The sequence below is a fragment of the Armigeres subalbatus genome, chromosome 3 (genome assembly GCF_024139115.2).
Source record: "Armigeres subalbatus isolate Guangzhou_Male chromosome 3, GZ_Asu_2, whole genome shotgun sequence".
In the NCBI taxonomy this organism is placed as follows: Eukaryota; Metazoa; Arthropoda; class Insecta; order Diptera; family Culicidae; genus Armigeres; species Armigeres subalbatus.
In genome coordinates, this window is record NC_085141.1 from 7,907,818 (window position 1) to 7,932,716 (window position 24,899).

Sequence of the window (24,899 nt, forward strand, 5' to 3'; positions counted from 1 at the left end):
ATGAACAATCGTAATCGTCATGTTTTCATAGTAATCTGCATGAGTTCATACGAGTGCTACTGTCCATCAGTGTGTAAGCCAGAGCACTAGACTAAAAACTGTGTCGCATCCCGAGAAGTCGAGGACCCAAGGAGCGACATTAATCATCTTAGCTAACTAACTATGATTACAAATATAGCATCGTATTCTCGGAAATATCAGAGCATGCAAGGCAAATGATTCTTGTCATATTATGTTCGAGTTCTGATAAAGGCTTGTTGCGAGGCGCGTTTGTCAGTAACAAACTCTGTTGATGACAAAGAGCATATTGTTAGGCGTTGCTCAAAAATTGATTTCCTGATTATAACAGTAGGCATCTTTTTGGTAGAACGTGAAACACAGAAAGAACTAATATAGTAATACAAAGTAGGAAAAGGACGAGTGACAATAAAGTAGAACCAAATTATTATTCTTACAAAGGCATAATATATGCATTAAAATGAATATGTACAATGCTCAAAACTGTCCTGACCCATCTCACCCCGTGACCCATCTTGCTCTTGCTCCCACCTTACCCTGCACTTTTTTTTCAGCGGCACAGTCGAAATTGTTCAAATATATTTCTTCTAACTAATTTGGGGAGGGGAATTTACCTTCAACGCCACATTAGGCTAAAGCTCTGAAATTATTCCAACGGCGCGGTTAAAAAAATTGCAGCGACGCTTTTTCGAAGCCGTAGCAGCATAGCACAGATACATAGGTATGCTTCGTAGATTGAGCTGGGTGAACTCATGTCCTATGAAATAAGCTCCTGTCTTATGATAACGATGAATTACTATGTAAAAACGACTCGAAAAATTGGAATAAATTGTACATACTTCACAGTTTTGGACGAGTTTTGTGCCTACACATATATACGAACACGTACACACATACATCATCTCAATTCGTTAAACTGAGTCGATTAGCCATTCTTCCTATTAAAAACCCAGAATAATCCATCTAACGGTGATGATGCCGTTCTCGTGTATTATAAAAAAAACCAAAAGTAATCCACCTAGCGTTGGTGGTGCTTTCCTCACGCATTATAAAAATGAGAAAAACATATAAGAGAGGTCGAATTTGCACTTTAGGGGGATAGATTTCACTTTTTTTTTAAATTTATGTCTATTTGCGGTCATTTGAGTGCATTGCATCGGTACTTGCAACTTTCTGCGAGGATAATGCTAAGTACCAAAAAGTTTGTCTCACATTTTTGTACACACACATGTTCGAAAATGTATGACATTTTTCACCTTACCCCATTCCAGTGGAAAAACCGCTCTTAATTTTCAAATCTAACAATCTAAGTTTGTAACAATTTTTCATAGTAATTCTGAGATGTTTGCCGTGGAAATTAGGAGGAATTTCTCGTGGAAATGCAAAAGAATTCGCCGAATGATTTTCCCGTCCAAATTTGAAGGAATCATAACCTTGGGAAAAAGAGGTAGGATTGAAAATCCGGATTTTTGGTTGGGAAAAATTCTAGTCTCCCGTAACCATTGTACTTCGTGGGCTTCGTGACCGTGCGGTTAGCGACTCCAATCGTCTAGACGCATGTGCTACGGAGTGTGGGTTCGATTCCCGCCCCGGTAAAGAGGAAACTTTTCGTGATCGAAAAAATCTCCACTGGTCCTGTGTTGGTGTAAAGTAAGGTGTAAAGTGTTCAGTCTGTACGACCCTTGGTCGAAGACGGTGTTTCTGCCTTTTAAGTACTATACGAAAGACGTATTTGTTGATACACAAAAGTTTAACATAGTGGAAGTAAAAGGAAGAATTGTAAAAGCTTATAATTATGGCTCATCACACAAATTAATCAATAATCAGCGATAATACATCGATTTGAAGAGAGATATAAACCACTGCTTTTTAAAAAAAATTGTTCCAAATATATTTTCGCATCATTAAAAGCAATAAACTTGCGTTAAAAATTACCTGTCATAAGACGAGTTTGAACAATCCATTGATTCCAGATCGACAGAATTGTATCCTGACAGATACCAGTGTCTTTGACCTCAACTTAGTCGAGTCCGTCTTCAAGTGTCTGAAGACGGCCTTACTGTTGAGGTCGAAATACGTATCTGTCAGGATACAATTAAGTGGTGGAATTCAATGGGATTGTTCAAACTCGTCTTATGACAGGTGAAATATTCCACTAAAAAGCTCAAAATAATTTTCTTGTTAAAAATTACTTTGACTTGGCTTTTTAGCAGTCATGTTTCGTTGACTTAAGCAGGCAAAGCTGTGCAAGAGTTTTTTTTCTTTTGCCCAATGAAAAAAAAATCTTAAATGGACTTACCTGCTTTAGCACATTGGATGAACGGATAACAACCACACTATGTTAGCTATCATTTTCAATTCACAATTTTCATTAGTAAAGCGACACGATTAACCAAAACTTTTTGGAACAATACTGGGGTCACCCGTAGCCAAATGGCAGCTTGCGCTTTTGATTTGTAGCACTACGTTAGTATTAACAGGTGAAACCCTAAAATCAAAACATTCCTACCAATAACCCGCACTGGAGAAAATAACTGAGAGCTGCGGATAGAATATCCGATGCCTGCGATTAGGTTGCTGAGTACCTTTGTAAAAATAGAACAATTAGGGTAATTCGCCAAATATAAGGTCAGGTCAAGTTTCAGTTGGAATGTAGAGTGATTGATGAAAAAGGGAAAGAAGCAAGAATGTTGAACAGCTAATTTCTTCGCCTATTGTTGAACGCACGTGCATTTCTTATGGAAGTTCAACAATAGGCGACAAAATTAGCCGTTCAACATTTGGCGGTTTCCCCTAGGTTCGCAAATTTTCAACCAAAAAAATCATCATTTAGAATAGTAATATTGTTCACTTGCTTCAAATTTGGTTTTCAAATGTGTTAGTAAAGCAATTAGTTACTAATCGATTAATCGGTATTTTACGACATCTCTACCCCAGTTACATATGCGTTACATCCTATACTACAAATTCTGACCATATTTAATGTCATCTTCAAATTTGGGGCTGCCTATTTCTGTGACTTTCTGATGCCTAAGCAAGAAGAAACCAGTCTCTAGTAGCCTTGCGAGCAAAAGCGTAGGATTGCCAATCCGAAAACGGCGAGTTCGATTCTCGGTCCGGTCTAGGATGTTGGAAAAATTCCCGACTCCCGGGGCGTAGTGTATCCATTATAATTGCCACACAAGATACATACTCATGCAATGGCGGGCAAAGAAAGGCTTTCAATTAATAGCTGAGGAAATGCTAAATAGTTGAAAACCAGGTCAAGTTCCAGTTGGAATGTAGAGCCATCGATGAAGAAGGGAAAGAAGCAAGAAGAAACAACAAAATTGAAGTAAGTTTAACGAAACAAGTTTAAAGAATGGCTATTTAGTCTCATGAAAAATCTCCCTGTTCGTATCTAGCTAGGGGACAGCTACCGGATACTGAAATTGATTTTGCACCACAGTTACACGATATACATATACGACAAATCATGATTTTTATTTAAAAAATGGCTATTATTGACCATCTCCACTAGACTGGCCCAGATTAGCATGGGGAGAAAAAAATGTTGTCGAATTCCACGGGGCACCCCCCAGAATTGTGTCTTTGGGTGAGAAAATCAATCTCTTAAAATTTCAGCTCAATCGCTTGTTGCATAAGCTGGCGCATTTGATTTTAAGTTTGTATGGGGATTTCAGCCAAAATATATAGAAAAATACACTTCCGTCACTCATTCGATCTGTAAATTGGTTCTGATTGCTCGATTGAGCTCAGAATTGCAAAAACGGCAGTTGGTATGCTACAGAACAATTTCACAGAACATTGTATGATGATTAAATGAACTTTTATATAGTTTTCGGCTGATTTATTAGGAGCTGATTTGTGTATTTTTGGATTTTTTGATCGAATCGCGTCAGCCGAAACCTATATAAAAGTTCATTCAATCATCATACAATGTTCTGTGAAATTGTTCTGTAGCATACCAACTGCCGTTTTTGCAATTCTGAGGTCAATCGAGCAATCAGAACCAATTTCCAGATCGAATGAGTGACGGAGGTGTATTTTCCTATACATTTTGGCTGAAATCCCCATACAAACTTAAAATCAAATGCGCCAGCTTATGCAACAAGCGATTGAGCTGAAATTTTCAGAGATTGATTTTCTCACCCAAAGACACAATCCTGGGGGGTGCCCCGTGGAATTAGACAACTTTTGTTTCCTGTGCCAGTCTAATCTCCACATAATCAGAATGTTTTCGATTGATTTTAATACATATTGTTGATTCTAAGCTTCTAAATAAAGGTGATACATCAATATTTTGAGCATTTTTTTATTCAATCTCAATTATTGTTCAAAGTTTAAAACATGAGGATCTGATCTTCCTTTCCTGCGCTGGTGGATCTCCCCATGATTTAACAAAACTTTCGACAGCAGCATTGATACAAGCACCAATAACTTGAATTTGTTAATTTTTCAAACATGTAAGTAGGGGTTTAAAATTTTAAATCATCCTTTGGGCAGCTAAGTATAGACTGTAAATAAGTTGACTATAATGTTAACAGGATATCGTTTGTAGTCCTAAATATTACCAAATAATTGCACATTATCGATAACATGATCAACATCGTTGATGACAATATTTCATTATTCTTTTGTTAAAGTCGTTTTAGAGTTGAAAAGTATTCGTTAGTTATAGATGCTGTGCTCCATGACCATCCTATTTCTTGACCTTCTAACGAACTGTTGCAGAAACAACCGTACAGTAAATTGAAGAATCGGCAATAGTGCATTATATTCGCATCGAACCGTGTATTAATTCCGCCACGCGCTACAAATTCACACAAGAGGTGGCGATATCGAAGTGATCAGACGGACTTGACTTCATCTAGCGGGAAATCCGGAGCAAAACAAAAACGGCAATGACGGATCTGACGATAAAAGTAAATCCGCACCGCTCTATAGCTACCACCACACCGTTCCTCCTCTTGCTCTCTTTCTCCGCATACCGTTTGCCGGTTGGCACAGCCCGGTGATAGGAATGGGCCAAAGCGCGCGTCCGAATGCGACAAACATTGATGCTATGCCGCGAACGCAACAAGAATCGAGCAGTTTCGTCGTTGGTACGGAGGACCATCATCATATCTATCCCGTCCGACATCGTCCGGTACCTACCACACAATGTAGGAAGCACGAGACTTTGGGTGGACCACCGTCAGTCAGGTGGGTGGGTGTTTGGAGAGAACGAGTAAAATTAGAGTGTGAGCGATAGAAACCGTAGAGAGAGCTCGGGGAACAGGAGGCAAGCCTCTAGGATTTGTAATAAGTGCATAATATTTGCGTTGAAGTTTACGCTCTCTGTTTACTGGATTCGTACGACGTAGCTCCATAGTTGGGTAATCAGAGGCGGCAGATAATGAAAGCAAGCGTCCACGCAAATCAACCGATTATCGTTTAGGTCACTGCATATAGGGATAGGAAACGGAAGGTCGATGAACCTTGTCGGTGTTGGATAGATTATATAAAAACATATTAGTTGAACACTTACCATTCCATCGGGCGTCATGAACGAGCTGAATTCTGGCAGAGAACCGTACTTGGTGGGACTAGCGGAATTCGATCGCGCACCACCGCGACCACCGCGGCTTCCTCGGCCTCGCCCCCGACCACGACCTCCCCTACTTCCACGACCGCCTCTACTGCCTGGACCACCTCTGCTTCCGGGACCTCCTCCTCTTCTGACCATGCCACCTCGGCTGCCGGGACCGCCCCTGCTACCAGGACCACCCCTGCTACCAGGGCCGCCCCTACTCCCTCGACCACCCCTGCTACCAGGGCCACCCCTACTGCCAGGACCGCCCCTACTCCCTCGGCCACCTCTACTTCCTCGACCACCTCTACTGCCGCGGCCACCTCTACTACCACGGCCCCGGCGGATCGGGGGAGCAGACTCCACCTCAGTAAAGGCGGAGTCTAGCGATAACGGGGTTTGTGGTTCCTCGTCGCCTGCGAAGGATAGAATGATTTGTCAAAGATAGAGATTGAAACATTTATCAAGAATCGAGAAATTTCAATCGATAGAATATTGGTGCTTATAAATTATTTTATGTAATAAAAATTAATGAACAATTTTAAGGAACGCTGCCGTCATCAGAGGTGAGAATAGGCCTCTGTTTCAACAACTAAGAATGTCTGTATAATAGACTGGTTGATCTATAAACAAGAAAACTAAAATATAAGACATTTTTTGAAACATTTTTGTTTTCCGACTTACAGACTGTTCATAAGAGCAATGGCCCAATCTCACTTAGGCCTATTGTTACCTCTGTTTTCGATTCAGTAATAAACAATAGGAATCCGTCAACATTATTGAGACGTCCTCGATTACTTACCATGATGAATTAGCACTGCCTTAGCACTTTGGGTTACTGCGGCGAAACGACCTCGTCCGCGTCCCCGACCGCGACCCCTTCCACGAGGCCTAGGGAGTAAAAGAAAAACAGTGGTCAAATGCAATTCCAGGAGTATGTTTGACATTTAGAAAGACTTTAGAATAACAGATTTGGTAACAATATTCTGAGGCGTGTATTCCCGACACGGACATTTCTTCATCCAAATGAATCACAAATAGTGTCAGCAAAGTATTTACACAAGTTTCAAGCGGAATCAAAGCCGTATCTTTTTGACATAAGGAATGTGTTTTCAAAAACATTGTCAGCTAGTTCTACTGAACAAACGTTCACAGACGACATCAATTTTAGTGCCGTACTGAGGTACTTGAAAGCGGAGGATGCAATTGATAATGATAGACGATGAAACGGGGCATAAATCTAACACAATCGATAGAAGCCAAAATAAATGAGAGGAAACTCGTCCTAAGATCACTGGAAACATGCGGACAGGATTGTACGAGACTTGCTATATGACGACAAACTATCGGAACAAGTAGGCGTCATGCGATCAGCGTGTACGCAAACCATTCAAAATAGGCTAAGTATCACTTTGTTGAATTATTTTACTTCCATACATAACAATCGTCAAATAGAGCAGTTTGATTGATGGTCATATCCAAAAGGTTATGAACCCTACAAAAAGAAATTCGTAGTTAATCTGAAAAAAAAAAGCAAGAGGTCCTCAAGAAGTTTCGCAAGATCAGCCTTAGTTACAGCAAGTCTCGTATCAACCTCAAGCACTCGCCAGTGTATCGAGCGACTTATAGGCCGGGAATTGGAAGATTTTTGGGAAGTATTCAAGCCAGCACCGAATGCGGATGCTATAGACGAGCGAAAGTGTCGAAATGCTCGCACAACAAAATTTTTGTTTGTTGGATCCTGTAAACTACGTTCGTGTGAAGCATGCAAAAAAACGGCCGGTGATATGTGGAAGAAATAAAAGGCAGCGTTCGAGATTAACAAAGGAGCGATGAACATCGTATCTACTGGTTCCGTGAATTTGACGCCGAAGTGTTGGCCCAAAAATCCTATCATTGCGAAGAACGTGAAGCTCATTCCTACGATGTCGCACAATCTTGTTTCGGTAAGCCAGATCCGTACGACGCGGTCACCAAGTGAAGTTCACCAAACAAGGCATAACGGTGACAGACTCGGAGACTCGGACGGCAAAGTAATCGCGATCGGTAATCGCGTCTCCACCCAAAAATTTGGATCTCTGTGGATGGATGGATGGATGGGTCAGCTCAATTTGCATAGCTTGTACATGTTTAAGAATGGCATCCGGAGTATACTTTAAAGAGTCCTCGTTGAAAAATTGTGTGAATTGTGCCAAAGAAAAGCAGTTCCGTCTATCTTTCTCAAAGAAGCGAATAAAGCCTTGGAACTAGATCACACGACCGTGTGAATGGAGGAAACATCACTAGGAGGAAGCATATATTAGGCGTAGTTTAACAATGACAAGGTGTGGAGGGTATCTGATTTGTCCATATTCTAGAGCAGAAGTCACAAACCGAACTGTTGAAGGCATTCAACTAGGCAGTCAAGCTGAAAACCATCCGCGCGCCAGCGGTAAAGAATTTATCAAAAAATCGTTACGTTTGAGGGACCTCGGTATCCATCACCAGACGTCGACCGAATATATGCCGCAGCAAAACGGATTGGCACAACGAGCCCGTTGTATGTTGCAGGAAGGAAAGATGCCAAAGTCCGTCTCGGCAGAAGCGGTAGCAACTGCGACTTATCTTAAGGATACTATCTGACGCCAGAAGAAAGCATGGAATGGACGTAAACCCGATTTGTCACATGTAAAGGTTTTCGGTACAAAAGCAATGTCCTATATCCCGAAAGAAAACCGGAAAAAGTGGGATACGAAGTCGAAGGAAGCAAACCTGGATGGTTTTGAAGAAAACACGAAGGCTTACCGGCTGTACGACCCCATGAAGAGAACTGTATTTGAAAGCCGTGATGTCGTATTTATCTGTGAAGGATGTGATCTGTGATGAACAAATTGAGTATTGTGCCGAAGGTGAATCAGATATGGAATATTTTTCGTAAGTTGATACCAGCGGTGGCGAAAATTTCCCTCAAGATTCAGACGAGATAGGTGACACGGCAATCATTGCGCAACCCCTCTGCTCCACCCGTGAAACGCAAGGTGTTGAGCGGCAGGGAGAGTGCGATGCCAGGCGGGTATGAATATTATAACCTTCCAAACAAACACTTTCCGTACCAATTTCCCAGATTCATACCACCGTCAGGGCCCGAAAGCGAGCACATATTCGTCCAGATGTTCAGAGTTTCCTCGGATACTGACAGAAGCAATGCGAAACAGAAAAAGCACTTCGAAAATTTGTTGATCGTTGAAAATTAAGGCGACGATCAAGCTGTGGAACCATCAGCGCTGGATGAGATAAATGAGGCTCTAAACAAGCTGAAAAACAGTAAAACTGCTGGGATGAACGATATCCTAGTTGAGACTCAAACACGGAAGTAAGACAATATGGGAGGATGAAGAACTGCCTTCCGGCGGGTTGGAAGGCCTCATATGCCCAATCTGATCCTTGATGATCCTTGGTACATTCCGGGAGTACAACTTGCAGACTCACCATCTGTTCATTGATTACAAAGCAGCGTACGATTCAGTGAAAAGAAATGAGCTATGGCAGATAATGTCCGATCATGGTTTTCCGGCGAAACTGATACGTGCAACGCTGGGGCTCGAAATCAAGTATTCGGATTGCAGACGAAGTGTCAACCTCGTTTATGACCTTAGACGGTTTGAAGCAGGGTGATGCATTTTCGAATTTATTGTACAAAATTGCACTCAAGGGTACTATTAGCAGATTTGGCGTGTAAAGCAACGGCACTATCGTCACACGGTCGCATATGTTCTCAGTTCTTTACCTTTACTCCCGAGTTAAATTTTAACCCACTTAAAACCTCATTGAACTCAAATTTATGTTATTTTCACTCACCCGGGGCTATGGTGAAAACAACTCAAATTTGGCTTCTTCCATGGAACAGCACACGTTGGGTCGATGCAGCTCTTTCGTTTAATATCATTCGTGAGAGAGAAAAAGTAAGAAAACTACCTACTATTGAGTTAAAAATTTAAACTTCGTACTAAAGTTGAGTTCTTTAAACTTTTTTTTAGGTACTTCATTTTTCTGTGTACCAAGACAAAATACATGGTGGCAGGTAGAGATAGCAGAAGACGTAGTATTGTTGATGCTGAGGATTTGTTTGATGTGAAGTTGATGGAGTATTTGTTTACCTTGGAACGCTAATGACGTTTTCCGTGAAGTGAACAGACGTAACTAGATTAGGCGCCGCAACATACATATGTAAACGAAATTTGCTCTATATAAAACTCTAATTCTATCAGTGGCCCTTTATGGTCCAGGGGTAAAAAAGGCGGGGACCGGAGAGCTTTCTGGATTTTCGAGCGAAAATAGCTGCGTACAATACTCGAAGGGAAACTAGAAGATGCTGTTTCAAGTATATACAAAGAAGAAAATATTCACTTGTCAAAAGACGAGTTTGTACCATCCCATTTAATTCCACCACTTGATTGTACCTTGACAGATACGTATTTCGACCTCAACCGTAAGGTCGTCTTCAGAGTCTTGTACTTGACTCGACTACGAGTACGAGACACTGAAGACGGCCTTACTGTTGAAGTTGAAATACGTATCTGTCAAGGTACAATCAAGTGGTGGAATTAAATGGGATGGTACAAGTTTGTCTTATGACAAGTGAAGACATTCCACTAAAAAGCTCAAAATAATTTTCTCAATAAGAAAATATTGTAAATCGTATAAAATACGGCAGACTTCATTGGGCTGGTCACTTAGTGCGAATGTCGGAGAAAAGAATAGAGAAAGATAGAAATATAGAGGCCAGCGACTTCGTGGAAGGCCACGAACACGCTGGCTGCACGCAGTGGAATCGGACCTGGGAACCCTAAACGTTCGGGGAAACTGGAGGAACATCGCCCAAGACCGACGATTCTGGAGCTCTACAATATGCCAGGCATAGGTGTATCGACGCTGTAGCCAACCAGGTATCCAGGTAGGCAGAAGCAGCGAGCTGATCATTATAAAAGCTTTTTTTCGCAGTTTTCCAAAATTTGTTTGAGGAGGGGTGTTATGAATTATAAATAACACAATGGAAGAAAAAATAATCCATATTAGACCGTCATCCAGGCCATTACTTTTTACTGCCATTAGGATAATAACAATCCTTGATAAATTCCGGGAATATAACTTGCGGACTTTAAGGCAGCGTACGACTTGTGAAATTGAACGAACTCTGGCATATAATGCTAGAACATGGCTTTCCGGGAAAGCTTACTAGGCTGATTTGTTTGACGCTGGATGAATCCAAATCAAACGCCAGAATATTTGTTGAGACATCCGATTCGTTCGTGACGTTTGATGAATTGAAGTACATAATCTGCTCTTCAACATAGCTCTGGAAGGTGCAATTCAAAGATCTGATGTGCAAAGAAACGGAGCCATCACCAACAAGTCTTACATGCCCCTTGGTTTTGCGGATGACATCGACGTTATTGGTGTAGATCGCAGAGCAGTGGAAGAGGCTTTAGTGCCTTTTGAACGGGAAACTGAAAGATAGAGCCTAAGCATGGACGTTAAAATATGCAGACTATCAAATTCTCTGAGTGTCTGAGTTGTTCACGCACACAAATGTATATATCGGCAGGTTGATGAAATACGGCATATTACAGTGGGATGGGCATTTAGTGCATATGCCGGAAGAGAGATTAGCAAAAGTGATGCTTAGCAGATAACCTGGGAGAGGACTTCGGCTCCGGGGTACACCCCGCACTTGATGGCTTTGTGCAATCAAGGAAAAAGCGCGTACGGCAGTTGGCGGCCCTGGAATATGACATTACATTTAGTTTTACTCCAGACAACACGGAGTGTACGACCATTATAATATAGGTAGGTACGATCACAACTGGCTATGAGTCTTATTATATTCTTAAGAAACATAAATTATTAGAAGCTGACGCCTTTTTGAGGAAAAGAACTTCTCATAGGGGAACAGGTGGTAAAATGAACACGTTAAGGACTTGCGTTGAATTCAATCATAAAACGAGGATAATTTGCTAGTTTTACCACTTGGTTCAGCAATTTAACTCATACTTATTGCACTGAACAATTTTTTCGCTAATAATCATTGTTTTATATAGTTTTTCATCGATATAAAAAACATCGTAATTTTGATAAAAGTCGAGTCAAGTACTAGACACTGAAGACGGCCTTACTTTTGAGGTCGAAATACGTATCTGTCAAGATACAATTAAGTGGTGGAATTCAATGGGACTGTATTAACTCGTCTTATGACAAGTGATCGAAATTTCGTATGTACAAAAATAGTGCGGGTAAAATGAACACTGCATGGTGGTAAAATGAACATCGCTTCTTAAAACCTTTTGAAACATTTAATTTTCTTTTTTTTACTCTGGCACTGTACATACAACTAATTGAGATTATGAGAGCCTTTTAAAAAATCTGGTATAACTTTTGAAAAGCTCCTAATTATCAAAATAATAAAAAGAAGGAAAAATGTTTTAAAATATCAGTTATTTTTAAATTAAATTTAGATATTCAAAGTTTTATCTTGGTTATTTGATATGATTTGTTTCTTGAATTCCCGCTTCACAATCGCACAACTTTTACCATAAATTTGTGAAAGTTTGATACAAGTCTTCATTTTACCCCCATACGTACCTTGTGATAAATAACTCTTCCTCTAACAATGCAAACCAATAATTTTACTATTTACCCCTGCAACATTTTTGTGAAGGTTGTCCTATTTGCCGCTGTGGCTAGAACAGGTTTGAATCAAAGTTATTATGAATTTATTAAGAATTAAAGCTTGCGGAAAAAAGGGTAAAAAATTACATCAGACCCTATTTTTACGGCCTCGTTCGATATTTTGGATAGTAATAGCTATTCGTTCGGTCTCAAAACCAAAATATTAGCTCAGGTACCTTATTTTATTTCGAGGAAAACGTGTGCATGATTAACATACGCCTAAATAGTGTTTTAATATAAATATAGCCTACTGTTCATATTACCACCTCTTCCCCAATTGGAAATTTTGGACATATTGTAAACAACACAATTCGAAAAAATGTCATCGTTTTCAAACCAAATCTGTTATATTTTGAATGTAAAATGATTTAAAAAAAAATTCTTACCTTGGTGTAACTGGCTCCTCTTTTTCCACTTCCACTGGCACAGATTCCTCCTCCTTCGTGGACGTTTCCATTCCGTTCAGCGGATCCTCCTTCAAAGTGGAACATGTCGATTCCTCCACGTCGACCGAATCGATCGTTGCGTTGTTGGTGGTGACCACCAGCGGGGACGCCGGTTTCGGTTCCAGCCTCGATGGTGTCAACGGTTTAAGAAGCACTCGCGGCGAAACCCGGCAGGGATTTTCCTTGTAAAATGTCGACAGCGGATGCATGGGAGGTAGCTCGGAGGAGCTTGTGTTGCCGTTGGCTTCCAAACTCAAAGCCATCGTCAGTTTACTGCTGTCGGTTTCTTGCGTTTCGTCGTCATCTACGATTTCATCGACCTCTTTCTGGGTCACTGGCTTTTTTGGGCGACCTCGAGGTCGTTTGGCAGGTGGTGGAACATCATCCATGTCCGGTTTACCTTCGTCCAATCCTGAGTCCTTGTCCGGAGGTTTGTGCGTAGTCTCAAGATCTTTAGTCGGCTGAACGGTAATAGCTGCTCCGCTGCGCGTACTCATGCGCACTTTTGCTAGCGGCTCCGCCGTCAATTCAATGGTAGAAGTAACAACGCCCGATGATTCAGTAGTTACCGCGGGAACGGGAGTAACGCTGCTGAAGCTACTACTGTTGCTGTTACTTGAGGTTCCGTTCTTCTCTGCAAACGTCAAAGGATCGTCAATGATCATGCAGTCTGAACTTGATCCTCCGTCATTTTCTAGCAGAAGGACGCTGGTGATGCTATTGGATACGGGTGGCGCAACTTCGGGAATCGGCTGTATTACCGGTGTCGTCACGGGTGGTGTCGGTGTGGTGGGATGCCTTTTGAGAAGTACCGAAGCTGGAATCGCGTGAATCGCCGCTGTCCGCCGGGGACGAGGTTCAGCATGAGGAGTTGGAGTTTTTGCTCGTTGACGCTTCGCTTGAAGCAACATTTCCTTAAGTTTATTACCGTCTTCATGGGGTTTAGTTTTCGGCACTTCTACCGTTTCCGCAGTTGGAACGACGCTGGACTTGAATATCTCGATTAAGGGAGGAGGAGTCCGAAGCTGTTTTGCTGGCATTTCAACTTGAGCCGATACTGTTTCTTCTCCCATGTCTGACTTGCTATCGTCGTCTATCACAATTACGTCGTTTTCAACGGGTTGCTCCTTGACCTTCTGGTTGGGTACAATTACTGATTGGTGGTTCATTTTAATTTTTTTCATCTCTGGTACGTCGGAACCTGATTCCGGTGATGTTTCTGTGGCCACTCGCTTCAGCTCATTGACGGATTGTTCTACCTTATTTGCAGTTGATTCCTCTTTCTCGGGTGGAATAGTTGGTGTGCCTTGTGCTGCGCTAGTCGTTGTGCAGGAACTTCCCTTGTTGATCTTCAAAATTATTCGCGGCGAATCACAGCCCGAATCCGAAGTTTTTGAACTAGTGGTCATGAACTCTGTGGGCTGTAGGTCGCAATCATCAGTGGACGGGTCGTTAAATGAAGAGGGAGATGTAGCCTGGTGTTCCGATTCTGGAATTTGTTTCAATGTGGTTTTCGTGGGTGACTTGATTTCCGAATTTTGATTACTTGGATTCGAAGAGATTGTTTTAATAGTGAACTTTGGAATTATAATCGCTTCTGGTTCCTCAAAATCGATGTTGACCGTTGTAGGCTCAAAGATTTCATCCTCTGTTACGTCTACAACTTCTTCCGCAGGTTCCGATACTGGCTTGGAGGTTTCTTTCGGTTGTGGTGGCATGGGTTTGATGTTGAGTTTCTTTACAACCGGGATCACGGAGACAGAGTTTCCGGATGAGCTAGTAGTGGTCGTAATCGTTCCGGACGTTATCTGCGGTAAGGAAGTTACTACACTATCGTTTTCTTTAGGGACCTTGATCGTCAATTTGGGAACCATTGACGGAGAGCAGATGGCGGAACTAGGAGCCGATGATGACGATGAGATTGGCGAAGATTCTAACGAGTTAATACTGTTTTCACTTGAGCAGCTGTCCTCAGAAGCGAGCGGCTTTGGAGGCATCGGTTTGATTGTGAGTTTGGGAATCGGAACTTCCGATGGATCCCTTGGAATGGTCGGAGGTGGCTTAGGGATGGGCTTGATGGTAAGTTTTGGAATTGTCGATGTAATGTTCGAGTGCTGATCGCTCGGAGATGCAGGTGGAGGCGTTGAGAGTTTCGGCGAAAAACTGCTGCTCGTCGAAGAAACTACTGATACATCGTTGGAGTCTAGAGAACTCGTTTTGATGGTTAGTTTCGGTAGAGGTGGCTCCGGAATCGGTTTGATGGTCAGTTTGACACCCTCAGAACTGGTAAGCACCGGTCCGGAAGATGTTCCGGATGACCCTGAGCTGGGTGATGCCGTTGGTTCCGGTATTGCCTTGATGTGTAGCTTAGGAATGGCAGGAGGATCATCCTCCTTAGTTACCAACCGGTTATTATGGTGCGAGTGGTGATGATGGTGATGATGATGACTGCTGTGGTGATGATGGTTATCCTTTTTAATCGTGAGCTTAGGAACCATGGGAGGCGAATTGGAAAGCGATGAGTTTGAGGAGTTATGAGCTGTCAAACTCGGAGTATCATTGCCGGAAGATCCGGAGCCTCCTGCTATCGTCGGACTGCTGTGGTTCACGGCACGAATCGTCAACTTAGGCACAATGTGGGGTTCGCTTCCATCGGCCCCAGAATTATCCAGCGAGGAATTTTTTATGTGCAACTTAGGAATGATTTGCATTTGCTCAGTGCTGGGTTCCTCGGGATTAATCACCGGTTTGATCGTTAGCTTGGGAATGCTATTGACCTGAGTACCATCCACACTGGGCGGGGGTTTCAACGGTTTAATCGTTATCTTTGGAGAGCTGGGTTGGTGATCTGATCCAGATCCCGGTGGCAGTTTAATTATAGTTCTAATAGGCTCCCGGTGAAGATTAATCTTTAATGGTTCAACCTTACGGTTTTCTTCGGAAATGCCCATCTCGGTTTGCTTGGAAGAGGTATGATTACCTTCCTTGGGAGATTCTTGCGTTGTACGACCTACACAATTTTGCAAAACAACGTTGTTATTGGCAGTCTTACCTTCCAAAGCACCTGTGAGAGTATGCTTTACAGCAAGGCTATCATTATTATTTACAATTTCGTTCGCGGCTATCAATTCGGACGATGCTATCGGTGGCGTCGATGGGATTTCTATCACCTCCTGATCGTCATCGACTTTGCTATCAACAATGTGTGTTAATTGCTGCTCATCTGCTGGACCTTCCTTTTGGCAGTTCGTTAAAATTGTTTCCTTCTTTGCGCTGGGTGATTCTCCCATAATAACACTAGGGCCATTCCTACCTCCAATTTCATTCTTCGGTAGCAATTCCTCTTCATCTTCTTCAGAGACAACAATCACTTCTTCCTGGTTCACTTTTTTCCCGACATCTACACCATCTAATTCTTCTACAATTTCCGGCGATGACGATGTACCTGCATCCTCCACATTATCGGCGCTATTCATTTTTAGAACTTCCAATTGATCCTGCCGTTGCAGGTCGGGTTTCTGGTCGCTGAGTTTGCCGTTGATTTCACGCTGACGTTGACGATGGACATCCTCAGCGACAACCAGCGGACCAGAATCGACCATCGTTCTTCCTCAGCACCTGTTGTAACCGCATTTCGCGTCCAGTTTATCTATTTACACACAATTTTTTCGTCTTGCTTGCTCGGTTTCTTGCCACACACGACTCTGGCTGTCACTCGATGTCACTCACTACTCTTTCACACTTGATCGTTTCCTATTTTGGTTTCATCTTTTGTTTCCATTAACAAGGATTTAATTGCTTCTTTTCAACACAATTTGCGCTACACTTACTAAAGTACACTTGGAAAGATAGAAAATTGAAAAAATATGGTCGTAGGGTTGTAATAATATTGATTTGCTTCACATATTTCAATTCCGAGTCATTGTACGAACATCATCACTATTCGAGAGGTGAGAGATATAAACACATATACACAACTCATATCACATAAAAATTAGGTATAGTGGCTACGGTCACCCTAGTCCGCCCCCTCTCCGGCTTCACACATCCGGATGGTTGGGAGGTGGTAAGTGGGACGTGCGACTCAAATCGCCGTAGCCAGCCGCAGAAGTCGAAACAGCAATCGTCGTGGAGCTCGAATATTGTCATCAGTCACTGGCTGCAAATCGACGACCATCATCAGTCAAAGTGTTCTGAGCCCAAGTCCGAGACCAGCAACTCGACCCGTAGGCATGGAATAATATTGTATGGCCTCACGGATACAGGCGAGCAGCTGACAGCAGTTGTTGTGGATGTAGAGGTTCACTTTCGGAAGCGTGTACGTCTGACGTCGGAGGGAATATTCGAGCAATTTTTAGTCCATTCGAACCGAACCGAATGTGTTGTAGTCAGGTCGTGCACTTTGGGATTGTCTTCTCGGCATATCTGGTAAAAACGTCTATTCAAAGTTGTTATGAATCCAGTTTGCAATACTTACATAAAAATGCTAACGCTGTATTCTATACAACGAATTATTAATCATGATTTATGAAGAATTAAATTTAGAAATGGCTACTAATGACATATAATAAAAGTTACTGTTACTGTCTGTTTATATGAGAGCAAATGAACATTCTAACATAATTATAAACTGCCAGCAGTGGCGTTTCCCTAACCTCAATCTACCTGTGCACTGGACTTATGCGAAAATGTATAGAATAACTAGATTTCGATTAGTTTAAACGACTCTGATAATTTTATTTTCCATTTGGGCTGTAGAAATATCCAAATTTTCAATTTTTGTATCAGTGCACAGGTAAAAAGTGAGGTTACGCGACGCCACTGACTGTCAGCATACCCGAATAATCATTTTACCTTAGTTCAAACAGTTATAAAAATAATGTGAACGTAGTTGATATTGTCCTACGATAATACATACATACATACAGTATCAGACCAAACATTTGCAACTACCGAATGGCGAATATATTTACTGATCTGGGTTACCAAATGCTATAATCGAGAGAATGTCACTAAAAAACATGTGAATACTTGAATACAATATAATTCAAATTTATTTAATTTTAAATACACATAGTCCATGTATAAATCAGAATTAAATCAATGAACTTGGCCCTCCTTAGCCGTGCGGTAAGACGCGCGGCTACAAAGCAAGATCATGCTGAGGGTGGCTGGGTTCGATTCCCGGTGCCGGTCTAGGCAATTTTCGGATTGGAAATTGTCTCGACTTCCCTGGGCATAAAAGTATCTTCGTGCTAGCCTCATAATATACGCATGCAAAAATGGTAACCTGGCTTAGAAACATCGCAGTTAATAACTGTGAAAGTGCTTAATACTAGCTAAACTGCGAGGCGGCTCTGTCCCAGTGCGGGGATGTAATGACAATAAGAAGAAGAAGAAGAAGCAACTTTGCATTTAATTGAAAAAAATTTGGTAAGAAAATTATTTTGAGCTTTTTAGTGGAATGTCTTCATTTGTCATAAGACGAGTTTGTTTGAGTTTGAATTATACTTTTCAGTACACTATATACTGCCGTGTTAAGCACGAGACAATGTCGTTGTCAATGAGGTGTCTCATTTGCTCAGATAAGTTATTTATCTATCAGACATCATGGCTAGGCTTGCCAGCAATCGTATGTAGTTTTTAAATTCATCGAAGAATTATTCTGTTGGCCACAAGGGCTGCAAAGAAGGCCATCAACTAAAACCGACATAAGACAATTATGCTTGGGAAGGCAATATAGAATTCTTCTTATCTACTATACTATCGTTCTTTTACAAGGGCCTGGACGCATCAATAATCCGTCAGGCTATTTATTGATCAGTCATTGCATTGTGTACTTTATTTTTTTTAAACAAGCGTATCTCAACAGAGCTCTGTAGAGGCCCGAACAAAGCTTGACGAATCTGATTAAAAAGCACGTAGGCGAAATGCTACCAGAGGTGGACAGGAACGGTTCTTAGGCCTACGATTTTTTTTAAGAATTTGGATAATATTTACGATTTGAAAAATGATGTCATTATCACTATGTATGAGATAATGGATGGGTATTGCTAAGCTTATACAACACTGCAGACTCGACACGTTGTTCATTTGCCGGAAGAGCGTCAAGCGAAGATAACATGCACTAGACATCCCAGAAGAGGCCGTAGGCTTCATGGTAGGCCACGTACAAGATGGCGTTCTGCCATCTATAGTGAGCATTACAACGCCGTATGGGCTATCCATCGTAGGACTAGTTTAGAGTCTCAAGGCTCACGTTCAGTCAAACAGTTTGTTTCAACAACGATCTCTAGAAAAGAATTGCGATGAATTTTGAAGCGAAGGTAACGGAACAAAAACTAGCCTACCAAAAATTTTGAATGTATAATAGAACAATGGACAAATACTGAATGGTTTGAATGAGATACCTGCAATATATAGTGGGAGTCATTGAACATGGCAAGCAAAACTGGACGCAACTAAAAAAACTCTCTATCGTTCAACCGACGATATTCGGATTTCTGAATATCGACCCAACCATTGAAAGGCGAGCTGATCCTTTCTCACAAAAAGTTAGGTCAAACAATACACAAGGATTTTCTGTTTGGCAGCTAATATTGGCGAGGATGGTCAAAATTTGGCATTCCAAACCTAGACCTCAATCCTTCAGCAGCAAGTTAACATACCACCGGAGAACAACGCGCAACGAAAAGATTACTGCGAGACACTCAAGGATTCAGATGAACCATATTTGCAATTTGCACCACTCTTAGAAATGAAGCCATACAAGCGGCAGGAACCCCAGGATTCAAGTCCTCAGGGAGAAGCCGGAACCAAAGATTTTGAATATATAATATTTGCCGGAACCCTTGGGACCCTATCATCGCTATTTTTGTCTATTTTATAGTGTTTTTATTTCTCTACCAAATTTAATCCTTACAATCATTTTAATGTGATAATATTAATTCAAAATAACTGGCGAAGCCCTTATGTGACTCGCAAGCTTTTAATTTAAATTGCTAAATCCTTCTATATTCTTTCCTTATTGGTGTTGAACCTAATATTATAAATTTAAAAACACCTAAATAAAGACAGCTTCGATTAGCTATCAGTTTCGTCCCGGCAGTTGCAGGTGTGAATATTACTGCGTTTGATCCGACTTTATCGACCTCTATGCAGCGCAAGTATTTGTAATTGTAATCCCGCAATTAGCGGCACAAAAGTTCTGAGCAATAAAATAAATAGTTCTCGGCATTTCGGTAATCCAGAAATACAATATGATCGATCTCACAATTCGACAGACTTTCTATGTGTCCACTTAAACCAACATCCATACGACTATTGGAAGATTGTTCAAATACCATGTGTTTGATATTGACGGATCGCTTATTTTAATTTGATTCTAAAATTAAATTGAGGAAAATCGTGATTTTCGCGAAAGTGTAGATATAAATCCGCGATTTTCACGACAATGTTTGACGAAACCGCGATTTTTCGCGACTGGAAAGGTAAATCCGCGAGAAATCCGCGAAATTCGCGACTGTTGTAACAGCCCTGCAACTGACTCAAATTGAGTTTATTTTGAGCTTCTTCTTGAATGCCTCGTCAGGTTTTTAACATTGCACAGTGTTCAGGAATTCGTGATCGAAAATGTTTTAGCCTCAAAAAGTTGATTTGAGAGGCTTCAGTGACTTCAGAGAAGTATTTCAGAAGAGAGTGAGTGTTAGTAATGGACCCCGTGCGTATCATGGACCCCCTGAACAAAAATCCAGGAAATCACAACTTGCTACCACATTACGGTACTGTTTAGTAAGTAGCCTTCCGGTAACAATGATTCTCCGTTGAACTACATGTTTATAGTTTTGTAATGTTGATCAAAATTCTCTCTAGGCACAGCCGTAGAAAGATTTGTGAGCAGTAACAAATCGGCTGTGGCGCTCGCAGGTGAAATAGTTGCCTTGCTGAAAAAAAAATCAGGTGCCTGCCACGAAACTTGTGGCACAGACTAATCAAAGAGACACTAAAACAGTTTTATTCAACACTTTCTCCAAAAGAGAGTCCAAAAAGAGATGCTGAGTTGAAAAATTATATGCAACAGAAAATTCCTAATGTATGCAAAGTAAGATGGGCATATACTTCAAGAATGATCAACATAGTTGAAACACATCATGTTGACATTACCACTTGCTTGGGTGAAATATGCTTGGGAGATATTCAGTGGGACGGTGAAACTCGCACTTTAGCAAGAGGGCTCCATAGCTTCCTGATCGAGTTTGATACCATCTTCTACTTGTAATTATTTGCCTCTGTTTTTTCTTTCACGGACGTTCCATATCAAATACTACAGTTGAAAGAATTGGATTACGTTGAATGTGGTAGAAGTGTACGAAATTCTCGAACCAACATAAACAAATTACGAAATGAAGCGAAATTTGAAGTAATTTGGGAAGAGACCGCAACCAATATTTCAAACAATATTTCAAAACGTACACCTCCATAATCGATTATCGTATTATCTCTGAATTGGTCGAATGCTTTGCTGATCTTAATAAACAGAGCAATTTAAGCCTACTCGATTCTACGAAGTTCAAGGCGTATTGCGATACATTTCCAAAGGAACTAGATGATATTTGCTCACGTTTCTTCAATTTTGACCAAGTTAATTTGACAAATGAACTTAGTGTTCTATACAAAAGATGAGTTTGCAAGGAAGAAAGTGGCTGAAATCATGAACGTGTTGGTTTCAAACAACCTAGAAGAAAAATATATAAAGCTCTTTTAGTGGAATGTATTCAACCGTCTAAGACGAATTAAGTACTCTCCATTTAATTCCACCAATTAATTTTCGATATCTTTGCAGATACGTATTTCGACCACAACTGTGTGGTCGACAAGTCGAGTCAAGTACGAGACACTGAAGACGACCACACAGTTGTGGTCGAAATACGTATCTGCAAAGATATCGAAAATTCTTCTTCTTCTTATTGGCATTACATCCCCACACTGGGACAGAGCCGCCTCGCAGCTTAGTGTTCATTCAGCACTTCCACAGTTATTAACTGCGAGGTTTCTAAGCCAAGTTACCATTTTTGCATTCGTATATCATGAGGCTAACACGATGATACTTATATGCCCAGGAAGTCGAGACAATTTCCAATCCGAAAATTGTCTAGACTGGCTTTCAGGAATCGAACCCAGCCACCCTCAGCATGGTCTTGCTTTGTAGCCGCGCATCTTACCGCACGGCTAAGGAGGGCCCCTATTTCGAAAATTAATTGGTGGAATTAAATGGAGAGTACTTAATTCGTCTTAGACGGTTGAACCTAGAAGACATTTTCTCCGAGACACATCGATTAGCTAGGCTAATACTAACGCTTCCCTCGACAACAGGATCGGTCGAAAGGAGTTTCTCAATTCTAAGAAGAATCAAAACGTATCTGCGGTCGACAATGGCAGAGGAACGACTGATGTTGATGTCGATAGAAAATGTCCTACTTCATCAGTTGAAACTGGATAGTAATTTCTTCGATGAAATAATTGATTGTTTTGCACGCCGAGTAGATCGCAGAGTTCAGCTACTGTACAAATAATAAGTTCGATTGATGTAATATTCTTGAATGATTCACAATAAATTCAGCATTTTTCTAAATTTTAAAACTAGAAAAGCTTGTTTTTTTTTCTTGGAAAATATTGATATATAATATTATAATACGTAAGGGGCCCTCCTTAGCCGTGCGGTAAGACGCGCGGCTACAAAGCAAGACCATGCTGAGGGTGGCTGGGTTCGATTCCCGGTGCCGGTCTAGGCAATTTTCGGATTGGAAATTGTCTCGACTTCCCTGGGCATAAAAGTATCATCGTGCTAGCCTCATGATATACAAATGCAAAAATGGTAACCTGGCTTAGAAACCTCGCAGTTAATAACTGTAGAAGTGCTAAATGAACACTAAGCTGCGAGGCGGCTCTGTCCCAGTGTGGGGATGTAATGCCAATAAGAAGAAGAAGAAGAAGATTATAATACGTATGAAAAATAGGTATAAAACGTATAACGTGGGTTTCAACAAGAAAATCGTTTGAATAAAAATTCAGGGGTTGTGTACAAGACACGTCCGCTCGACGAAAACTACGTAAAACAGTTTTGTGCATTGAGGAATGCAGTGATCATCATATATGAATATTTTAAGATAATTCATTCGATTACTTATGTCACTGGTTTAGAACAAAATTTACGTAACATAAAATATGAAAATTGTTGAATACCGTCGTCGGGGGTGACAATGGTTCTGAAGGTGACAATGGGTCAGCACAAAAGATATTTTAGTTACCAGATAAAGATTGTCGCTTCGGTTCCATTTGTTCTGCAAATTCTGTCAAATCGTATGTATTTTTCCTTCATTGACATTTAGATCCCCTATCCTCGCCAGCAAGAGATGTTCCGGAAAGCGACGACAGCGACAATGCTTATCTTGTAACTAAAACATCTTTTGTCAGCACCCTCACCGACAGTCTGGAGAACGGATAACAAAATCGTTCAAAAAGGTCTCTTATAATTAAGTTTTCTCGTCCTCATATACATTAAAGCTATTCTAAAAGCAATCTGTGTAGTTGAAACAGTGACCCCTTTCTCACCCCTAATTGACCCTTTGTCTCCCCCAACGACAGTACAATAACCTTAAATTTTCACTTTAAAACCCATGTGGGATTCTGACTGTTGGATTAGACTTAGCGTGGTTAATGCATCCAAAGGTTAATTGCCTACATTTTCAAAGGAAAGAAAACGCCTTTGGGAAGCCTCCCCCCCTCTTTTTTCGTCCGCGTTTATTAACGTTTATTAATCGAAAGCATTCCAACTACACATATAGAAAAAGTTGTTGAAATTTACACGAAAGTAATGTATATAAAAGGAATGCCAAAAAGAGCATACATTTAAACAATATTGTCACTTGAATGTGTGCATACATTTAGGACGAATTTGTTGGAAAAGATTCTATGCCCAGAATAGTGTAATTTTCGGCGTCTTCATTTTTTACGCGCTGTTTATTTTCCTTTTTGTATATACTATCTTGATTTTCCGTACATCACTAGCAAGTGTAGTAATATATCAATGGAAATAGTGGAGTATGATTATTAAATACGGAGAAATATTATTTTGAAACAAAAAACTCTATGATTGATATCGGTAAAAGAAATTCGACTATTTTTTCGAGAGTGCTCATTGATGATGTCACACGGGTCCGGGGCCAATCCTTGAGTCCAGACATCGCTGTTGAAGAAGGGATAGTTGGATTGTCGAGTACGACAAAAAAGCGCAGGTCGATAAAACCCCGTCGCGACAACTAGAAATCAACAAATGCTTGCCATCCCAAGCAGCACAAGTCTAATGAAACTGGTTACAGCAACCTAATTGTGACTAAATCGGGTCATACCTCGCTTAACAATTGATTACGGCCTACAATGAAAAGTAAACAAATTCAATTTTAACACCCTTCAATAGCATCCTCTAAAAACTAATAATAGTATAAAAATGTTCCGCATCTTCAATTAAATTACTTAGAAAAAAACTAATTTTTGATTGGGCCTACAACGTGTTATTTTCAAAATATGTGTAGGTCCACCCTAAAAAACGGCCAAGCCACTCGTTTTTTTTTTCTGCCTGGGATAAGCCTTCTCCAACTTCGGGACGATAACGGGAATTTTTTCCGAACCGTCATCGGCTCGACCTCGGAGGGAGAAAACTTCCCCTCCCGAAAAGCCTTATCCCGTGTTTACTTCCAAAAAATGCTGTAAACAAAGGGTCTATGAATGACAAGCAAATGCAGAATGACTTATCAAGAAGGCCTATTCCGGAGAAAGAAAAATGAAAATCAAGCATAATTTTTCATAACGACGTATGTAACAATTATGAGGATTCGAGAAATCCTTTGCAGAAAGTTGGCAAAACTTTTCCTAAAACTGTTTTAAAACTAAAATTTCTTTCAATATTTTTTTTCCGCTGGCATGCATCAATACATGGCACTTAATAAGCGTGCTTCACGTCATAGCTCAATTAATTCAAATTCCCTGTGAAATACGATAAAATTATTACACCGGTATGCTGTACATACGTCGCTGTAAATTGGTCGGTTTTCCATAGTGCACGATTGACGCAACTGCAGTTTTGTTTTGTTTTGCCTTTT

The 24,899-nt window shown here is 40.9% G+C and overlaps 1 protein-coding gene across 8 annotated transcripts in view; it reads right to left on the minus strand.

Moving 5' to 3' along the window:
* Positions 1 to 24,899, minus strand: part of LOC134224521 (uncharacterized) — a 54,675-nt gene that overhangs the window by 15,834 nt on the left and 13,942 nt on the right. For 7 of the 8 annotated variants that reach the window (XR_009982966.1, XM_062703892.1, XM_062703894.1 and 4 more), the window contains exons 2-4: positions 12,682 to 16,580; positions 6,393 to 6,481; positions 5,549 to 6,006 (exon numbers count right to left, since the gene is read on the minus strand). Coding sequence is in view for 7 of the 8 variants with exons in the window: in XM_062703892.1 (XP_062559876.1) it covers positions 5,549 to 6,006; positions 6,393 to 6,481; positions 12,682 to 16,343 (4,209 nt within the window). In the remaining variant the exon portion in view is untranslated. The remainder of the gene's footprint in view (positions 1 to 5,548; positions 6,007 to 6,392; positions 6,482 to 12,681; positions 16,581 to 24,899) is intronic. The other variant, XM_062703889.1, reaches the window with a different exon arrangement.